Raw genomic sequence first — 21,527 nt, forward strand, 5'->3', positions numbered from 1 at the left:
GTTCTTATTTGTGTGATTGAAGTTTGAGATTTGGAGTCCATTGTGATTAAAATATACCTTTAAACTTTTGTTCATTTAAAGTTTCTGATGGATTTTGAGTAATTTAAAGTAGTGTATCAAGTCTTCTTCTTAATGCTTTATTATTTAATTTCAAATTGTGCAGATTGGGTATCTGAAGCTTGGTTTTGGATGATTTAAGGATCAATGGATTTGTCTTGTCATTTGGACGAATGTTTGGAGGGCATTGGATGTTGTTGGATTGGTAATTCACTTTGGCAAATTCATGACCAACTTGATAGGGTAATCAAAGACCATCAAGCCTTTGATACTAGAATCTCGGTCTGATACAACTGAAACTGAAGCTCCAAACTGAATTACAATTCTATCAACATACAGCTTAGCTAATCTGTCTAGGGTAAAAGTAACCGTAACGGGTAAAAACTTAGCTGTCTTTGTTAATTTGTCTACAATTACCCATATACCGTCATAGCTTGCTGGTGTCCTAGGTAAACCAAACAAGAAATCCATCATAACATGCTCCCACTTCCACTCTGGCACTAGGAGTGGATTAAGCAATCCTATTGGCCTTTGCCGCTCAGGCTTAATTTGCTGACACACTAAACATTTGTTAACATACTCTACTATCTCTCTTTTCATACCAGGCCAATAGTACAACGTCTTTAAAATCCTATGCATCTTCGTACTGCCTGGATGCATACCATAAGCTAAACTATGTGTCTCTTCCAAAATAGACTGCTTAAGTGCTAAGGTATTAGGTACATATATTCTATCTTCCTTCAGTAGCACTCCATCTGCTCTTAACTGATAGTCAGTTCTAAGGCCTTTATTTACCTCTTCAGCTAACTTCTGGAGGTCAAAATCTCTTAACTGTTCACGTAGAATATCATCTACTAAAGTAGAGCGTACCTGAAATGAAGCTAACAAACCTTCTGTCTGATCAACTGATAGTGCCACTTTAGCACTATACAATTAGTGCAATAATACACCTTCTACTAAATAGATAGCAGCTCTGGCTGATCCAGTCTTTCTACATCAAGCATCAGCAACCATGTTCGCTTTACCTAGGTGATATCCAATTGTACAGTCATAATCCTTGATCAAGTCGATCCATCTTCTGTGTCTTAAGTTTAGCTCTTTCTGATCAAATATATACTTCAAACTCTTATGATCAGTGAACATATGATAACATTCACAAAACAGGTAATGTCTCCACAGCTTTATAGCTAACATAACTGTTGTTAGTTCTAGATTGTGCGTAGGGTAGTTACATTCATGCTTCTTTAACTGACAAGAAGCATAGGCGACTACCTTTCCTTCCTGCATCAGCACAGATCCTAATCCATGTAGGGATACATCACAGTAAATCTCAAACTCTTTACCTAGTGTAGGTAAAGTCAGCACTGGTGCTGTTACCAACCTCTGTTTTAACTCCTGGAAACTATGCTCAGATTCTGGTGACTGCTCAAACTTCATATCTATTCTAGTTAGGTTTGTCAATGGTAGAGCTATCTTAGAGAATCCCTCCACAAATCTCCTATAATAACCTGCTCAACTCAGAAAATTGTGTACCTATGTTACAGTCATGGGTCATTCCCAGTAATTATCGCTTCTATCTTTTGGGAATCTACACTGACTCCAACTGCTGAAACTACATGCCCAAGAAACACAACTTGATTTAACCAGAAACCACACTTACTAAACTTGGCATATAGCCCCTTTCCTTTTAGCATTTGCAACACTAACCTTAGATGTTCCATATGCTTTTCTACACTACTGGAATATACCAATATACCGTCTATGAAAACTATAACAAACTGATCCACGTAGGGATGGAATATCCTGTTCATTAAGTCCATAAATATCATAGGAGCATTCGTCAGACCAAACGGCATTAATAGGAACTCATAATGTCCATATCAGGTCCTGAAAGCAATCTTTGGAACATCCACCTCCTTAACCTTTAACTTATGTTAACCAGACCTCAAATCTATCTTAGAGAACACTGTAGCTTCTTTTAACTGATCGAATAAATCATCTGCACGAGGCGATGGGTACTTATTTTTAATCTTCACCTTATTCAACTTTCTATAGTCTATATATAATCTGAGAGTATCGTTTTTCTTCTTGACAAACAAGACCGGCGCTCCCCAAGGTGACACATTGGGTCTGACGTGCCCCTTATCAACATGTTCCTATAACTAAACTTCCAAATCCTTTAGTTCCGTTGGTGCCATTCTATATGGTGCCTGGAACATAGGTTGTACCTGGAACTAAATCAATAGTAAACTCAACTTCCCTGTCAGGTGGTAAACCTGGTAACTCTTCAGGGAATACATTTAAGAATTCTTGTACCACCGATACATCTTCAGGTTTCAGCTTCCTATTCTGTGGAACCACCATATAGGCTAAATAAGCTTCACATCCCTTACTCATCAACTTCTTAGCCTTCACTGTTGATATTAAACAATCTGGAAGAATTCTTTTAATTCCTACAAATGTTACCTCTTGTTTACCTAGGTTCCTAAATACTATCTCTTTCTTACAATAATCCATGGTGGCATAATATTTACTCAAAAAATCCATGCCTAAGATAACATGTTTAACAACTCTAGTGAAATCAGGTCAACTCATAAGCTCTGATTCCTAAAAACTATTTCACAATTCCTATAATACTCATGCACAACTAAAATATCTCCTACAGGCATAGAAATAAACAAGTCCTCAATCATACTCTTAAGCACTCTATTTATATGCAATGCAAACATGCTAGATATGAATGAGTGTGTAGTATTAGGATCAAATAACACATAAGCGGACTGGTTAAATAAAGTTACCGTACCAGTTACAACATCTGGAGACTCCTCCGCTTCCTGGTAGGTCACAGCGTGTACCCTACCCTAGTGTTGGGGTTGTCCTGCTACCCCTTTCTGCTTAGCTGCACCGGATCCATCACTTCTAGTTCCGATCGCTCAAGGTTGGTCTACAACCTAGGAAACTACTCTCTATTCTCCCTGTGCTTCACGAGCTAGTTGGCGACAATCTTTCTTGAAGTTCCTCGTCTGTTCGCACTAGTAACAAACATTTTTTTCACCATAACATATCCCTTTATGGTGTTTACCATAGTTCGCATACAGCGGTTTCCTCCCTGTACTAGCTATTAACTCGCTAGTGCAACCTGTTACTGATCTACTAACTGGTCCAGCTACAGGTCTTGACCTCTTTCTACTCGAACCCTATTGGCTCGTGCATCCCTGACTCCTTATACCTGACTGTTCAAAGAACGAGGGTCTAAAACTCTTACCTTTTATCTCTACTGAAGTTCTGTGTTGCTCCTCTGCACCCTTCTAGGGTTGGTCTACCTCAACTACACTCCGCTCAACTCTGATAATTGTCTCAATTAAATGAGTGAAATCCACCCAATTAGCTGTAGAGGTAACGAGAGTATGTATCTTCTTCCTTAGGCTATTCTCAAATCTCCTACATCTCTCTTTCTCTTCAGCAATGATCGAAAGTGCATACTGAGATAACTCCGTAAATCTCTACTCATACTCAGCGACAGTCATCGATCCTTGAGTTACCTAAGAAATTCATCCCTCTTTGCTTCCCTAAAGAACCAATGTGATATTTATCCTTAAATACTTTTCTAAACTTTGGCTAAGACATAGCTTTTGAACTGCTCCTCCTGGCCTCCATCACTTTCCACCATTTCTCAGCCCTTTCTACAGCAGGAATGCCGCTAATTCAACCTTACAATTCTCAGGGCATCTCATAACACTAAAGCATTTCTCAATCAAGTCCAACCAGACCTCAGCATCTGTTGAATCTGTGGCTCCATCAAACGTCGTGGCACCTAAGGCTTTCAGCCTCTTTGCGCCATATTTCTTCTTTGGATCTGTCTAAATTGTTCCCACACTCGCCGCTAGTCTTTGGCCGATCCTATCAAATACTCGATCCTCTAGCTGGGGATCTGTTCCCACTCGTGGGGTACTCGACTCAATTTTAGAAGTCGTATCTTGCCCTACTAGTTTTCTAACTCTTTTCCCCTTTGGATCTGGGTCCTATCTAACTTTAAAACATCCACTGGTAAGGTCAACATTCCCCTCCTCTGTCTGCCTGCTCGATCTATCATTTTTCCTCGTTATCTTTACCGAATTAATAAGTACACATGTTAAGAACTTACTTAAGGTACTTAATCTAATGCATGAACTCTCTCTTTCTCCCAAAATCTTATACTCTGATACCAACTTATCACACCCCCTCCTAGACTACTCTCTTAGCCTAGGCAAGGACATGACTACAGCAGTTTTCAACCCTTTTATGACACTTACTGTTCATTAATTCTATTTAAATAATCTGGTAGCAACATGCAATTTCAAACACAACGGCTACCTCTAAGACCAAACAAACATTGACTATTAAACACAAAACATTTACAGAATTTACAACACGTCTCATAAATCCCAACTCCCAAACTTAGTCCCTACATGCAACAACTACAACATATGTACAAATATTTACATTAACCACCTAGCTGACGGGTTACTAGAACTCCTGACTTATGTGGTAGAGCAGATGCAGAGCTATCTTTGGGGGATTTGACTACTACCTGGGGAAAGAAAACATTTAAAAATGGGGTGAGCTACAAGCCCAGTGAGTGACTTAAGAAAGAAAACAGGTTCTCATGCTTAAGTCTCAATAAAGAGATTATACTGAAACATAAGTCTTTGCAGTAATCTTGTACTGAAATGTAAACTTTCCAAGCATTAAACATGTAAAGCTATTATCATCATAAAACATTAAACTGATCCTTAGTTAAGAGTAACCCTGCTATGGTTAAATCCCAACATCAAGCCTTAGTCAAGAGAGAACCTTTTTGCTTAATTCCTCGACGTCTAACTACCTAAGTGCACATGGTTATAACTAAGTACCATCATACCTTAGGTACTATAGCTCGGATACCTTCTCCAAGTTCTTCAGTATCGAGCCTGAAGTAACATTAATCACACTAAGACATACTCTTTAAAGCATGTATACCTAAATGCATAGTAACACTAAGTATCATCATACCTTAGGTACTATAGCTCGGATACATTCTCCAAGTCCTTCAATATCAAGCCTTAGGTACTATAGCTCGAATACCTTCTCCAAGTCCTTCAGTATCGAGCCTGAAGTAACATTAGTCACACTAAGACTTACTCTTTAAATCATGTATACTTAAATGCATAGTAACATGTATACCTAAGTACCATGCATACCTAAGCATGTATACCTATGTACCATCATACTGTAGGTATACATAGTAACATGTATACCTAAGTACCATCATACCTTAGGTACTATAGCTCGGATACCTTCTCCAAGTCCTTCAATATCGAGCCTAAAGTAACATTAGTCACACTAAGGCTTACTCTTTAAAGCATGTATACCTAAACGCATAGTAACATGTCTTTAAAGAATCTAATGCATGCTTTGTGCATATGAACACACATAAGTAGTTTTACAACATTTTTTCATACATGGCATGCATTTGGAAAACATAAACTCATAGTTTACTTGGAAAAACTACTTTGTAAAATAGCTAGCATGAGAATAATCTTTCTTAAAATCATGAATTCATAAAAATATTATAAATACTTAGTCACTCACAAATTTAGAGCTACTTCTTGAAGGTTGATATGCTTCTAGCAATGGTGTCCATCATGTGGTCACAACAACATATATTTAGCTACTAGCAATGGTCTCCCTTTTGAGACTAACTCTTATTTAAGCTTATGTTTAGCCTTCCCTAGAAGACCTTCACTCAAACGCATACCTGGCCATAGGTCAAGCACTTAGAAATTTCTTTGAGATTTAGGTTCTTGCTATGCGGGCAACACACCTCACAAACGCATTCCCACTATGCAACCAACACTTTCTCTAAGTGTTCTTTCAGCCGCACATGACCATTCACATAGGCACCTATGCGTCCTAGTCTTCAACACAAGCCTTCTCAACCCAAACATCAGGTTAAACACATAGGGGTGCTCAACCCTTCATCTGCCTGTGCGCCTACTGTGAGCGGCCAGCTTACTCAACCCAAGTAACTGCCTGCTTGTCTATAGAATTCCAGATTCGACTTTCTTCATTAGTAACTCAAATTATAAAGCTCATATCAAGAAAATTCCTTCTACAAACTTGTTTAGAATTTTCTTAGGAAGCTTTCCTTAAACTTTCAACTTAAAACTCTTTGTGTTTCGTCCTAGAGCCTCAATTTATCATCAACAACCCATAATCACCCGTGAATTGAACCTCTTGTCACTTTCTTCCTTCTCCGGGCTTATTCCAGTGAGATCTTCTTTCAACAGCACTATCTCTGAAACTAGACTCATGGAGCTTTCCAATGATACCACGAACTCTCAATTTGCATTGAGAAATTGTTCAAAATGACCTTTTGAAGTTCATCCTTCCTTTTATTCTACACCCCCACCGTTTATCATAAATGCTTAGCATGACACCTCCACCTCAAGTGGGCTTAGTTCAAGAGATTAAGATAGCAAGTGTCCCTATCGGTGGTTTAAGACTGTTACTTCACCTACTATCAATGCATGCCTTCAACTAGGTTCAACGGATACCATAGTTCTCACATGAACCTACTCACCATACTGGTCTCAGTAGTAAACATACACAAGTAGGGAAATTAGGGTTCAGGGTTTATATTTTACCTCCCCTTAAGAAAATTTTGTCCTCGAAATTCTGTTACACATCCATCAATTAAACAATTACAGATACTTATTTTTCATTTGCTTCTCAACTTCCCATGTAGCTTCTTCAGTGCTATGATTCCTCCATAATACCTTTACTAAAGGTATTATGTTGTTTCTCAAGACTTGCTCTTTCCTATCAAGAATCTCCATTGGTTCCACTTCGTAAAGAAAATTTTATTTTAACTATACTAGTTGTTCAGGTAACACGTGGGTAGGATATGGCACGTACTTTCTTAGCATCACCACATGAAACACATCATGGATAGGACTTAGCATCACCACATGAAACACATCATGGATAGGAGATAACTCTGGAGGTAACTCTAACTGTACGTTGCTGGGCTAACTCACTCAATTCTCTTGTACGATCCAATATATTTCGAGCTTAACTTCCCTTTACTACCAAACCTAAGTATCTATTTCCACAGGGACAACTTAAAAAAATACATTATCGCTAACTTCGAATTCTAATTCTCTTCTCTGATATCTGCATAACTCTTTTGTCTGTCTCGAGCTGTTTTAAGATTTTCTCTTATAATCTTAACACTATCTGACATTTGCTGAATAAGTTCTGGGCCTAATAGTTTCTTTTCTCCCACTTCATTCCAACATACCAAAGTCCTACATGGTCTCCCGTACAAAGCCTCATATGGAGCCATTCCGATACTCAAATGATAACTGTTGTTATACGCAAATTCGATCAACAATTGATCTGTATCCCAACTGCCCTTAAATTGCAATACACATGCCCTCAGCATATCCTCTAGTGTCTGTATCGTCCACTCAGACTGACCATCCGTCTATGGATGAAAAGCTGTACTGAAATATAGCTTGGTGCCCATAGCTTTCTACAAGCTAGGCCAGAACTTCGATGTAAACCTAAAATCTTAGTCTGATACAATCAAAACTGGAGCTCTAAACTGACTCACAGTTTTGTCAACATACAACTTAGCTAATATTCTAGGGTAAAAGTAATCGTAACAGGTAAAAACTTAGCTGTCTTTGTCAATCTATCTACAATTACCCATATATCGTCATAGCTTGTTGGTGTCCCAGGTAAACAAGAAACTCGTCGTAACATGTTCCCACTTCCACTCTGGCATTGGGAGTAGATTAAGCAAGCCTGCTGGCCTTTGTCGTTTAGGCTTAATTTGCTGACACACTAAACATCTCTCAACATACTTTTCTATCTCTCTTTTCATACCAAGCCACTAGTACGACTTCTTTAAAGTCCTATACATCTTCGTACTGCCTGGATGCATAGCATAAGTTGAACTATGTGCCTCTTCCAAAATAGCCTGCTTAAGTGCTAAGGTATTAGGTACACATATTCTACCTTCCTTCAGTAGCACTCCATCTGCTCTTAACGGAAAGTTAGTTCTCAAGCTTTTATTTACCTCTTCAGCTAACTTCTGAAGGTCAGAATCTCTTAACTGTTCACGTAGAATATCATCTACTAAAGTAAGGCGTACCAGAAATAAAGCTAACAAACCTCCTATCTGATCAACTGATAATGTTGCTTTAGCACTATACAACTCGTGCAACAGTACACCTCCTACTAAACAGATAGCAGCTCTGGTTGATCCCGTCTTTCTGCTTAGAGCATCAGCCACCACGTTCGACTTTACTTGAGTGAAGTCATAATCCTTAATCAACTCGATCCATCTTCTATGTCTTAAGTTTAGCTCTTTCTGATTAAAGATATACTTCATACTCTTATGATCAGAGAATATATGGTAATGTCTCTACAACTTTAGAGCTAACAAAACTTCTGCTAATTCTAGATCGTGTGTGGGTAGTTACATTCATGCTTCCTTAACTGACAAGAAGCATAAGCGACTACCTTTCCTTCCTACGTCAACACACATCCTAATTCCTATCGGGATGCATCATAATAAATCTCAAACTCTTTACCTGGTGTAGGTAAAGTCAGCATTAGTGTTATTACCAACCTCTATTTCAACTCCAGGAAACTATGCTAGCATTCTGGCGACCACTCAAACTTCACATATTTTCGGGTCAGGTTTGTCAACGGTAGAGCAATCTTAGAGAATCCCTCCATAAATCTCCTGTAATAACTTGCTAAACTCAGAAATATGTGTACCTTTGTTACAGTCATGGGTCGTTCCCAATTAACTATCACTTCTGTCTTTTGGGAATCTACACTGACTCTGACTGCTGAAACTACATGCCTAAGAAACACAACTTGATTTAACCAAAAATCACACTTACTAAACTTGGCATATAGCTTCTTTCCTCTTAGCATTTACAGCACTAACCTTAGATGTTCCATATGCTTTTCTACACTACTGGAATATACTAATATATCGTCTATGAAAACTATCACAAACTGATCCAGGTAGGGATGGAATATCATGTTCATTAAGTCCATAAATACCACAGGAGTGTTCGTTGGACCAAACGGCATTAATAGAAACTCATAATGTCCATATCTCATCCTGAAAGCAGTTTTTGGAACATCCACCTCCTCAACTGGTGGTAACCAATCTCAAATCTATCTTAAAGAACACTGTGGCTCCCTTTAACTGATCGAAGAGATCATCTATATGAGGCAATGGGTACTTATTTTCAATTGTCACCTTATTCAGCTATCTATAGTCTATACATAATCTGAGAATACCATCTTTCTTCTTAACAAACAAGACCGGCACTCCCTAAGGTGACACACTGGGTCTGATGTACCTCTTATCGACAAGTTCCTATAACTGAACTTTCAACTCCTTCAGTTCCGCTGGCGCCATTCTATATGATGTCTGGGAAATAGGTTGTACCTGGAACTAAATCAATAGTAAACTCAACTTCCCTGTCAGGTGGTAAACCTAATATTCATTAGGGAATACATCTAAGAATTCCTGTACCACCGATACATCTGCAGGTTTCAGCTTCCTATTTTGTGAAACCACCACATAGGCTAAATAAGCTTCACATCCTTTACTCGGTAGCTTCCTAGCCTTCACTGCTGATATTAAACTTCCTGGAAGCATTCTTTTACTTCCTATAAGTGTTATCTCTTGTTCACCTAGGTTCCTAAATACTATCTCTTTCTTAAAACAATCCACGGTGACATAATATTTACTCAAGAAATCCATGCCTAAGATAACATCAAATTCCAATAACTCTAGTGGAATCAGGTCAACCCATAAGCTATGATTCCTAAAAACTATTTCATAATTCTTGTAATACTCATGCACAACTAAAATATCCCCTACAGGCGTAGAAATAAACAAATCCTCAGTCATATGCTCAAGCACTCTATTTATATGCAATGCAAACATGCTAGATATGAATTAGTGCATAGCACCAGGATCAAATAACACATAAGCGGAGTACCAGTTACGACATCTTGAGACTCCTCCGCTTCCTTGTGGGTCACAGTGTATACCCTACCCTGTTGTTGGGGTCGTCCTGTTACCCCTTTCTGCTTAGCTGCACTAGATCCCTCACCTCTAATTAAACATTAGTTCTCACATTAAACATACACAAGTAGGGAAATTAGGGTTCAGGGTTTACATGTTTCTTCATTAAAAGAAAATAATTACAATAGAAAAACAACACTTGGAATATACAGAGGTTAACATTAACTAAGAGAATAACACGAAGATAGATTAAAAAAAAAGTAACAATATTATTTTTAGATATTCTCAAAGTCAAAAGAAACACTTAATGTTCCATCAACTGTGTCGATTTTCTCTTCAGGGGATTCAAAGAAGTCTGACACATCCAAAATTATCAGATTGGATGGATCAAATATATCATTATTTTGGTAGGCATAATTAGCTTCTAAAATTTCCCCTTTTTCCTTCAGGGAAGCTTGATACAGATCAACTAAGTGTTTCGACATACGACAAATATGTGACCAATGCCAGTCATTCCACATCAGAAGCATTTTTGTTCATCATCTTTTGAATTTTTATCTTGTGGAGCCTTTCTTTTATGATCACATTTCGAGCGGTTCTTTTGAAATCTAGATGATTAGAACATCCACCATGGAAACAATAATTATTTCCTTCTGCCACGGTCACGACCACGACCACGACCACGAACATGACCTCGACTACGATTATTAAAATTTATAGCATTCACTTTAGTGAATGGTGTTGTTTTAGTTGGTCGAGATTTGTAATTCTTTATCAATAACTTATTATTTTGTTTGACAATAAGTAGACATGAAATTAGTTCAAAAAATGGTTTAAAACCTTTCTCTTGATAATGTTGTTGAAGGATCATGTTCGAGACATAAAATGTGAAAAATGTATTCTCCAACATATCCGCATCAGTAATTTTCTCTCTGCATAACAACAATTTTGAACTGATTTTAAATAATGCAGGTTTGTAATCACTTACTAATTTAAAATCTTGGAGCCTCAAATGCATTCATTCATAACGAGCTTTAGAAATAATAACCATTATTTTATGATTTTGTTTCTTTCAATATTTCCACAAAATACGGGGATCTTTTACTATTAGTTAGATATTCCATTTTCAATCCCTCATAGAGATGATGACGAAGGAAGATCATGATTTTTGCTTTTTCCTAATTGGATGTTATATTATCTTCTTTAATTGTTTCCCCAAGGTTCATTGCATCAAAGTGTATTTCGACATCAAGCACCCACGACAAATAATTATTACTATTATGTCAAAAGCGACGAATTTTAGTTTTGTAAGATTTGTCATGGTAACACAATCACAAAACATTATATTTATATTAGAAATTTAAAAAATGCAAAACAACATTTAATTTATTAATTATAAAGAGAAAAAAGACCTACCTTTAAGATCTACCTTCAGCGTGGAACTGACAAAAGCTTGTACTGATAACGTGTTGTGAAATTGAGGAGTACAATGCGAACCCGAATATGGAGAAAATATAATATAACAATAAAATATAACAAAAATAAAATAAAATATCAAAATAAAAATTAAAAAATATGGTAAATGGAAATCGGAAGTAGATTGTCTCACCGATGTGTGTATTTATTCATCCACCAAATGTCACTATTTATAGCCAAATTGGCAAGTAGAAGGTGAATTACATTGGACACTAATAGTGCATAATCTTGAGACACATTGACAATACATGGGATAATGGAAAAGTGACACTTGGTCTTTTGACAATAAAAATGGACATCTAAATTACATCTATTTTGTAATATTTATATAATATATATTTTCCCCTTTTTCCTATTAAAGCTCTATCTCACCAAGAGAACTTCAAAATCAATTCCTTTTAAAATTCTAATTCACCAAATTAAATTCAACTCTCAATTAAATTACACCCAATTTTCCAAATATTTTTGTCACTTATAACTTGGATTAAATTATCTTAACCCAATAATTTAAAATAGTTAAATCAAAGGGTTGTTTTTAAATATAGAAAATTGAACCAAAATATTTTACAAAATATAGCAAAATTTTAGAACTATCAATGATAAATGCTGATAGACAATGATAGACTTCTATCGGTGTCTATCAGTGACATTGATAGACACTGATAAACACTGATAGAAGTCTATCATTGATAATTTTAAAATTTTACTGTATATCGTAAATAGTTTCAACAGTTTTATCATTTGAAATAATTTCCCTAAATCAAAATTACTTGAAAAGTTGAGATGTCACAAATGGTTTCTTTGACCTTTTTAAAAAATAGTCGATGAACAATAAATGTCAATATTACCTTACTTTAACGTTCTTAACGAATCTTGTTGAACGAATTGATCCATTATTATATGTCTTATTAGTTTGGTGAATTTTTTCCTACTTGGACCCGCCGTACTTCCTTTGACGACTCCTGAGATATAGTGGAAGCATTTTGTTATGATGGAGAGTGGGGAGTGAAAACACCAATGCAGCAGAGAATGGCCGCATGAATCAAAATCCACCACCAGTGTTCTATTTGCAATTGAATGTGCTGTGATTGATCAGTAAGCGCAGCAATATCCCTTTCTCTTGGAATAAGTGTTGCTAGTGTAGTCTTTTTACGCTGGAACATTTTCTAACTAGAAGTTGAATAAGAGAAAAAAGCGTTCTATCCTATCGGTATGATCTTCCATCACCAATCACAGCTTTTTTCTTAACTAGAAAAGTATGAGCAAAAGGATTTTTCTGGATGGTTTTTCCATATAATTGATGGGCAAAAAAATGTTAAGAAAGAGTTTTTTATAACATTTTCTAACCGTCAACAAAACCAATTTTCTTGATAATTAGACTTTTCTGATGTTGACTTTCTTGACGTTTTTTTAGTCATCAACCTAAACATTTATTATCCATCAACAAAAAGGTTACATTTGTAGTAGGAGTATTACATACATTGGGTGAGTGACTCTGTACCCTTCAAAGCATTAAAAAAAAACTTCAAAAGTGATAACATAGGTGCAATCACTACAATGTGACAAATAAATCCTTTTTAGGAAAAAGAGAGATTATTTTAAATAAGAAAACAACCAAAAGTATTTTTAAATATAAGAAAAGAAAACAAAAAACCAAGATATGGTTAAGTGTAGCCTAATACATAAGCCGCAACACATCTGAAAAATCCCAAAATTAAATTCCCATCTCATTATTTGAATCTTAGCTGGTGTGTTTTACAACTGAAAATGTAGAGCATCTTTTTGTGCAGTGTGTTTTTACTCTTCGAAAATTTGGGCACACCTCAATGAACGAGCTAAAGATCCTGTGGAACAGTGCTTTTGGAACCAACGTAATAGGAGAATTTTTCAAGATGTTGATAGGACTCGCACACCAGCGCCTCTTTGGAGCAAAAAAATCATCACTCTTTAATAGCTCTTATGCTTCTTCTATAACCTTCCATTAGAAAATTTCTCTAACCTTCCTCTCCTTTTCTAAAGCTTCATGAATATATTACGAAAACGTGTCATCTTAACTGAAAATCTAGCTGAAATATCTCGATAAATTTGATCTCGTATAACCTAAACTACACTTACTTATTATTAAAGAAGAACAACACTTAATTATTTATTAAAGAAAAACTACAGTACACTTAATTATTATTAAAGAAAGATGATTACAATTGAAAAGAAAAATGATACAACCAAAAATGTTTCATGTTTATGGCTGTTTTAAGGTTAATTGACCAAAGTTGGGGAAGAGAGAGAAAATGGGGCATAACGTAAAACAAAGTCGCATATATACATATTTGTATATTTCACATACAAGAGTTGTTGGCGAAAAAGTAGTAGTGCTGCTCACTATCTGTGAAGGGATCTAACCCTTCTATTCTACTCAACTATGCTCCTTCATTCATTCATTTATTATTTATTATCTTCCTTCCTTACTACACTCACTCTTTCTAACATTACTCAACACATACATTACACTTTTTTTCTCCACTCACTTCCTACCTCCACCTCCGCCTCCGCCCCTTCCACCTCCCCATCCACCTCTGTGTCCGCCGTGGCCTCCCCATCCATGGGGGACTGCTTCCATGTCACGCTCTTCGGCCGCAGCATTATTATTATTATTATTATTAGCAGCAGCAGCAGCCGCCGCCGCCTGCGCTTCTGCAAGATTTCGGCAACATTTCACGCAGTTATACCCATAATAGTGGCAGCATCCATGATAGCAACGTAGCTTTGACTCTTCTACTCGATTTTCGTTTGAACCTGTGCGCAGTGGCGGATCAACGTAGAGACAGGGGCACGTGCCCCTCTGGATTATTGATTTTTGTATTTTTAATATAAATTATAAAATAGGCTTTAATAACATAGTTCGGTAAATTAATATTGACTGTCATGAGCTATGCATGGATACAAAAAAAACATTTAATTTTTGAAAATTTTATTATTGATTTATAAAGTAAAAAGCTATTGAGTATAATTTACTAAGAAATATTAAAGTATTTAAAAATTGGGTAGTAGAAATTAAATTAAGTGTATAAACTTTTTTTTTTTTTAAGAATTACAAATATAGTAAAATTTATGATAAACATTATATTCAAACATTATATTCATGAGATGGGTTCAATATGTCAGACATATATAAATATATATTTAAAAAATTCATTCTCTAATAGATACTTTTAAATCTAATAAATATATGAAACTTAAAAGATATTAAAATGTTAAAAATTTATGTAAAATAGAACATTTAGTTTCTAAAATTTTGATTCTTTATATCTTCTATCTTATAGATAGATGAAACTTAAAAGATTTTTAAAAATTGAAAATTTAAGCAAAATAGAACAATTTTAAAAAATTGAAAACTTAGGTAAAATAGAAAATTTAGTTTCTAAAAATTTGATTGTATCTCATAGAAATTTTTAAAAATTGAAAATTTCGGTAAAATAGAACAATTTTAAAAAATTGAAAACTTAGGTAAAATAGAAAATTTAGTTTCTAAAAATTTGATTGTATCTCATAGAAAGTTTAGTTCCACATTTAAAATTTTTATTACGTATAATTAAAGTTAGTTTAATTACACATATTTAAATTTTTTATTACATATATTTAAAGTTTATGGATACAAAAATCTAAAATTTAAATAATTAATATTGACATTAGATTGTGTTTATGACATATATTCTAGATCCACCACTGCCTGTACATTCATCATCCAATTATCAATGCATAATTGCACAATAATTATTCTTCTACGAACCTTCTTCGATATTTCTCTAAAAATTCACTTTTTTTTTCATAACCTTTAGATAATTATTATTTTTTAAATTTATACTTTTTTTCATAACTTTAATATAATGGATGTTTGTTTAAAAAAAATAATCTTAACACATATTTAAATTTTTTATTACATATATTTAAAGTTTATGGATACAAAAATTTAAAATTTAAATAATTAATATTGACATTAGATTGTGTTTATGACATATATTCTAGATCCACCACTGCCTGTACATTCATCATCCAATTATCAATGCATACATGCACAATAATTATTCTTCTACGAACCTTCTTCGATATTTCTTTAAAAATTCACTTTTTTTTCATAACTTTAAGATAATTATTATTTTTTAAATTTATACTTTTTTTCATAACTTTAATATAATGGATGTTTGTTTAAAAAAAATAATCTAATAAACAAGTCACAAAATTTCGTACTTAAAGATCTGTTTTTGTTTTGTAAAATTTCATAAACAATTTAATTTGTTATTTAAAAAAAAAAAATAGAGGTCATCACGCAGATATTAAATAAATATTGAGTGTAGCACAAAAAATATAACAAAATTTATATTAAACTCTTGTAATCTTATTTACTACCAGCTATATAAGTATGAACAATAGACTATAATTAATAGTTTATATTGTGTATATATTACTATACACTTAATTATTAATTTTAACCGATCATGATATCATTCTTCAACTAGAATATATATTTTTAAAATATTTTAGATTATTTCTGATTAAGAAAAAGGTGGTGTCTGAATTGAAGGATTTTGCTGCTACTAATTTGTCATAGCTAGTGACTCATTATAGTTGTCGAATAATATTGATGCAAATTTACAATACAATACAGCATATACCTTTAGCGTTCTGAGGCTGCTCTTGATTTCCTTCGGCAATAGCAAGGACAGCTAAGATTAAGAACAACAGACACGCAAACACAACAGCTTTGGACTTCATTTTTTTTTTTTTAGTACTTTGGAACAAGTGTTTTTGATGAGTTGGGATGTGGGGTAAGATTTGAGTCCATTGTATGGTGATGTATTTATATGTAGTGGTTGGCTTATCGCTTTGGTTTGGATGGCAAGAACCTAGGCTATGGGATATGGAAGCTTAGACGACGTGTAGAGTTTTGGGCTGTGTCAAGGGTTCCAACATTGCCAACTGGCAAATAAGAGCTGCCAAATGTTGCCAAGTGTTTCATCCTCTTCTATGTTTCGGTCAGATTGATTTGAGCGACGAATTTCGTGTTTTTATTTTCCTTGTCCTGATGCAGTGTTCAAAGTGTTCAGAAAATTCAAAGTCAAATTTGGTGGGCATGAGCAAATCCAAATAAATATGTGCATAAAACTAAATACTTTTAGATAATTAATTTGTGTAATAATTTGAAACGTAAACATTAAATGAAGATTAGCCCAAAATGTGTAGACCAAAAGTTTTTTTTTTCTTAATATTTTTTTTTCATCCGTTGAATCAAATAAGATTAATTTGACCCAATTTGATATTATTATTTGGGTTCTGAGTCCAAAAATTGACTGAATTTGACCAAAATGTCAAATCAAGTCCAAGTCCAACTAATCAGGCCCATAGACCAACCAAGCCCAAGTCCAACTAATCGGATCCAAGGACCAGGCGCATTGACCAACTAAGCTCAAGCCCACAAGGTCCACCAGAGAACTTTATAAATAGAGGAGCTTTTCTCATTTGTAGGGGTCAACTACTCTACACTCCAGATGACCTAGAGAGAATTCTCCAACGATCAGAACACGCCCTAACTCCTAAAACTGACCACATTTGAAGAAAGTCCTTCGAAGATAGAAGCATTCTTCCAAGACTCCAAGCTCAAGAACATCCACACGTTACGCTTCTATACATCAAGCGTACGCATTCAACCGAGAGAGAATAAGAGGATCAACTATTAGAGATCGTACCACAACGCATCAAATCAACATCTACACCCACAAAAACTCAAGTTCAACTCCATGAAACAAGCTTTTCCAGAAACCTCGTGCGAATAAATTACAAGCACAAAGGTCAATCATCCAAGAAGATCAACCAATTTAAATAATAAAGTTTATTTTGAATGCATCAAAGAATTATTGTGTTAGATATTGTACTTGCTATACTGAAATTGATACAAATATAAAGTTAAAATTCCACGAAATAAGTGTCTCTAGAAACCTCATGCGAACAATAACCTTTGGATGATGTGACTAGACAAAGAGAATCCGTCAAGGACAAGCTTAGAAATCCTATTAGATTTAGGACTATGTTTGACGTCAATCCCAGAACGTCATTGTTGAAAACGGTGTTCAAAGCATAAACAAAAGTAAGAAACATGTGAGCGAACAACCAAGGCCTGTGACCTGGCAAGAATAGTCGTAAACAACTAGCTGAGACGGTGGAATTCAAGGAAGGGCTACTAAACGAACGACAATGAGATTTATGAGTTTCTGTTATTTTGTTTTATTTAGATATATATGTATATATATGTGTGTGTGTGTGTGTATATTCCCGACGAAACTTTTCCTGATGCAAAAAAAAAAGCATCGGACGATCTCATTTCCCCCCACAGTAAATGGAGATGTCGGGAGAAAACCTAATACTGACAGAAAGTTCACTAGCGTCGAGATACAATCTATCTCAACGGTCGATAAACCCAACTTCGGGCTTGTTGAACTATCCTGACGGTCCCATGATCGTCAGAAGATGTTTAGTTTTTTAAAAAATGAGAAAATTGCAGTTTAATGTTCTCTCGACAATCAGAGCAACACCGTCGGGGGAAAGTCCCTTCGCTCGACGGTTCCAAACCGTCAAGAGGTAGCAAAATAGAAAACTAAAAAATATTATGGAAAATTGTAAAATTATCCCAACGGTCCTCGAGCGACAGACGGGAGTGTCTACTTCCACCGACGATGATGCAATTGTCAAGTTATTCTTAATTTAAAAAAGATATTTTTTAGATTTTTTGTTCACCTATCTTCAATTTGGGGAACGCTGTCAAGCGAGATATAAGTTTTAAAAAATAAGAAATATAAATAAAAAAAAATATGGAAAATTTTCAAGTTTTGCCTGACGGTATGTAAGCACACCGTCGGCATATAGTTAAGTTCGTCCGGTGGTATTCAAGCGATTTTCGGGAGTTCGTATTTCAACTGATGGTATTCGAGTGACCATCGAGATATGGGTATTTAAATGGAAAAACTTATGGATAATTGTAAAGGTATGTCGACGGTGTGTAAGAACACAGTCGGGATAAGGTTGAGTTCACTCGATGGTACTCGAACGACCTTCGGGAGTTCGTAATTAGGTCAAGGGTATTCGATTAACCATCGAGATATTGGTATTTATCCCGAAGACTGGCCAAACGACCGTCGGGAAAAGTTTGTTAAAAAAATCCTCCCCGCCTCCATGCCGCCCATAGTTTCTTTTTTTCCTTCTTCTTCCATTTTTTTCTTCTTCTTCGTTCTTTCTTCTCCAAAACCCACAGTCGAGATTCTCCATCCGCTCGTCATTTGCTCACCATCCGATTTTGGTACCATGATTTTTTCCCTCATTTTTTTTCTTTTTCGTTTTTCATTTTCCTTCTTTATTGAGGGATGTGGATGAATGTGATTTTAACGTCATCGTCCACTTCTCGCCGTCCATTTTTTCCGTTTTCATTCTTTGTTTTTTGTTTTTGTTCATTTTCTTCTATTTTAATGATGTTTTGCTATAATTTTTTTATTTGGGGATTAGGGATATCAAAATTATACGACATTTGGCAATACATAGCCTATTGGACATAGCCTATTCAAATTTTTTCCAATTTGTAAATCTTTGGACATAGCCTATTCAACGCAACAAGCTAAGATAATATACTCAAACCTAACCACATCAAATATGAAACAATTGAATATTTGTTTTAGTCACTATTTTTTTCTTAACCGAAGTTGTGGAGTTCTATGGTTAAAAAAGTGAATGAGATTGGGTATGAAAATTGTTATAGTAAGAGTGATTATTTTCTATGGTTTGTTCATATTCAAAATACATTCATGTATTTAGTGATTTGGTTTGTTTATATTCAAAATTGTTATAGTTAAAATAATGTCGGAAATTAACGAAGTTAACTATCCTAATATTTATAATTAGAATTAATGGAGTAGACTAAACTAAAGAGAAATAAGAAAGAGATCGGGAAAGAAAATTATAAGATACAAACATATTATAAAATAGATACCTGTCATTATTTTAGTTTGGCTATCCCATTTTCATATATAAATAAAAAAGAACAGCACAATGTGCTTGTTACTTATTGAAATAGAGGGCATATTATTGTGAAGTAGGGAGAGCCTTCCTTTACTAGTTGTATGTAAGGACAAAGACGTTCAAGGATGTTGATTTCTTTAATTACTTCATTAAGTCATACAAAGGTTTCTATGAATTATTGTGTTATTGACATGTTTAAGTCTAAAAACTATAATCTAGTTGGCACACAACCTACCCTCCATTAAAGGGTTTACTATACCAAAACTAAAATTTTTTTTGGTGGGATTGAAAGACATAAAATAAGAAGCTTTTAGGTTTCATAGACCTTTTTTTATTATATTATTAAAATTACAACTTATTGTCTAAATCATGTAGGTTCAACTTATCGCATATATTATTAAGAATGGATGAAGAATGAACTAAGATTAGGAACAAGTTATCAACTGAGTATACAAAAGGAGAATATTGATATTGACCTACCCAAACACCATCTGTTAGGGGGACACGCCAAAGGTGCCTCGAGGCCGAGGGTAGATCTCACGGTGTGGACTATGAGGGAGAAACGCTAGAGGTGAAAATGAAGCATCAAATGCTCCAAGAATCTCCCACTGAATGTTTTACCTAGGGGTTTATTAACCTAGACTATCCGGCTACTGATAATGATCTAAGTCATTTATTAAGTTTGTTCAAAAAAACAACTTTTGTCTTTGAAATTAAAAAAAAACAAAAAAAAGATCCAAATAGTCACATTAAACTCTTTAATGGACTGGCCTTAATTTGCATGCATGCATCAAATCTATCTAAATTATCTTTCCAGGTAGGTTTCCAAGTAGGGGTGTTCCGTTGCTGTTATCTTAAATACCCCAGCCTAGACAGAACTCGTCTTCGACAAAAGATCTATTGTAGATAGACTTGCTACATATTAATCTTTTACTAATTATTTTAGTTCTAATTTCATTTTATAACCATTTATAAAATAAACAACTAAAATACTCATGCCACATAACGAAATATTTATAACGCATATAAATATAACGTTAAATAAATAAAGCATACATAAATATAACCCTTATATTATATGATGCATGCACTTATGTAAATTAAATCATGCTTCACTAAATCATAACACTTATAATAAAGAGAATATGCATGACCTAAGGTGGGATATATCTATATGTGCATACCCTATGACAAATATATCTATATCTACACATCACATGTATAAAACCATGGATTAATGGACCGAGATGAACCAAAACAAAACCGGAATGAGAAAACAATCTACTTACATAATTCAGCTAAGCAAACCAGTTCACAAGCAAACCGGGTCTTAAACCACCGAGTGAAGCTCCCATCGTATAATAAACGTCTCTAGGTAAATGATCGTGTAGCGCACACTAGACGATGGCGTAAAAGCTAAACGATCGCATAGACAATAATGAGGTCGTGAAGCCTAATCGTCTAGACAATCGCTTAGCACGCTAAAGGTAAACGATTTATCATGTAATTACTCTACAATCGTATAGTTAGTAACTAAGCAATGAGGCTTGCTGAGCTATACGATCGTCTAGTGCGCACGTGCATTAAACGACAGCCGAGCATCCGATACTCAGCCATCCTTTACCTCATCATTTACACGACTCGACCAACATTTGATCATCTTCTTCCACGAAGAAAAGTAACCCTTGCTCCAAACTTCATCAAGAACGACTCAAGACTCAAACCCATCGTATAATAGATGTCTCCAGGTAAACGATTGTGTAGCGCACACTAGTCAATAGCGTAAAAGCTAAACGATCGCATAGACAATAATGAGGTCGTGAAGCCTGATTGTCTAGACGATCGCTTAGCA

General features: G+C 35.0%; 2 protein-coding genes across 3 annotated transcripts; both read right to left on the reverse strand.

Annotated features, from left to right (window-relative positions):
* Positions 1-7,231: 7,231 nt before the first annotated feature.
* LOC150033279 (uncharacterized) lies at positions 7,232-9,192 on the reverse strand. The gene is made up of 4 exons (XM_090306360.1): positions 9,044-9,192; positions 8,869-8,956; positions 8,162-8,455; positions 7,232-7,564 (listed from the first exon to the last, which is right to left on the reverse strand). The coding sequence occupies exons 1-4, from the start codon at positions 9,190-9,192 to the stop codon at positions 7,232-7,234; spliced, it is 864 nt and encodes a 287-aa protein (XP_090162486.1).
* A 4,700-nt stretch (positions 9,193-13,892) lies between these two features.
* On the reverse strand, positions 13,893-16,467 carry LOC120089386 (uncharacterized). Of its 2 annotated transcripts, none has more exons than XM_039046839.2 (2): positions 16,288-16,467; positions 13,893-14,308 (listed from the first exon to the last, which is right to left on the reverse strand). In XM_039046839.2, the coding sequence occupies exons 1-2, from the start codon at positions 16,385-16,387 to the stop codon at positions 14,139-14,141; spliced, it is 270 nt and encodes an 89-aa protein (XP_038902767.2). In that variant the 5' UTR covers positions 16,388-16,467; the 3' UTR covers positions 13,893-14,138. The 2 variants fall into 2 exon arrangements, with proteins under 2 accessions (XP_038902767.2, XP_038902766.2); XM_039046838.2 differs by having other exon boundaries at positions 13,893-14,410.
* Positions 16,468-21,527: the final 5,060 nt, after the last annotated feature.

Source organism: Benincasa hispida, chromosome 10 (genome assembly GCF_027475165.1).
Source record: "Benincasa hispida cultivar pf3 chromosome 10, pf3_genome.v1.1, whole genome shotgun sequence".
Lineage (NCBI taxonomy): Eukaryota > Viridiplantae > Streptophyta > Magnoliopsida > Cucurbitales > Cucurbitaceae > Benincasa > Benincasa hispida.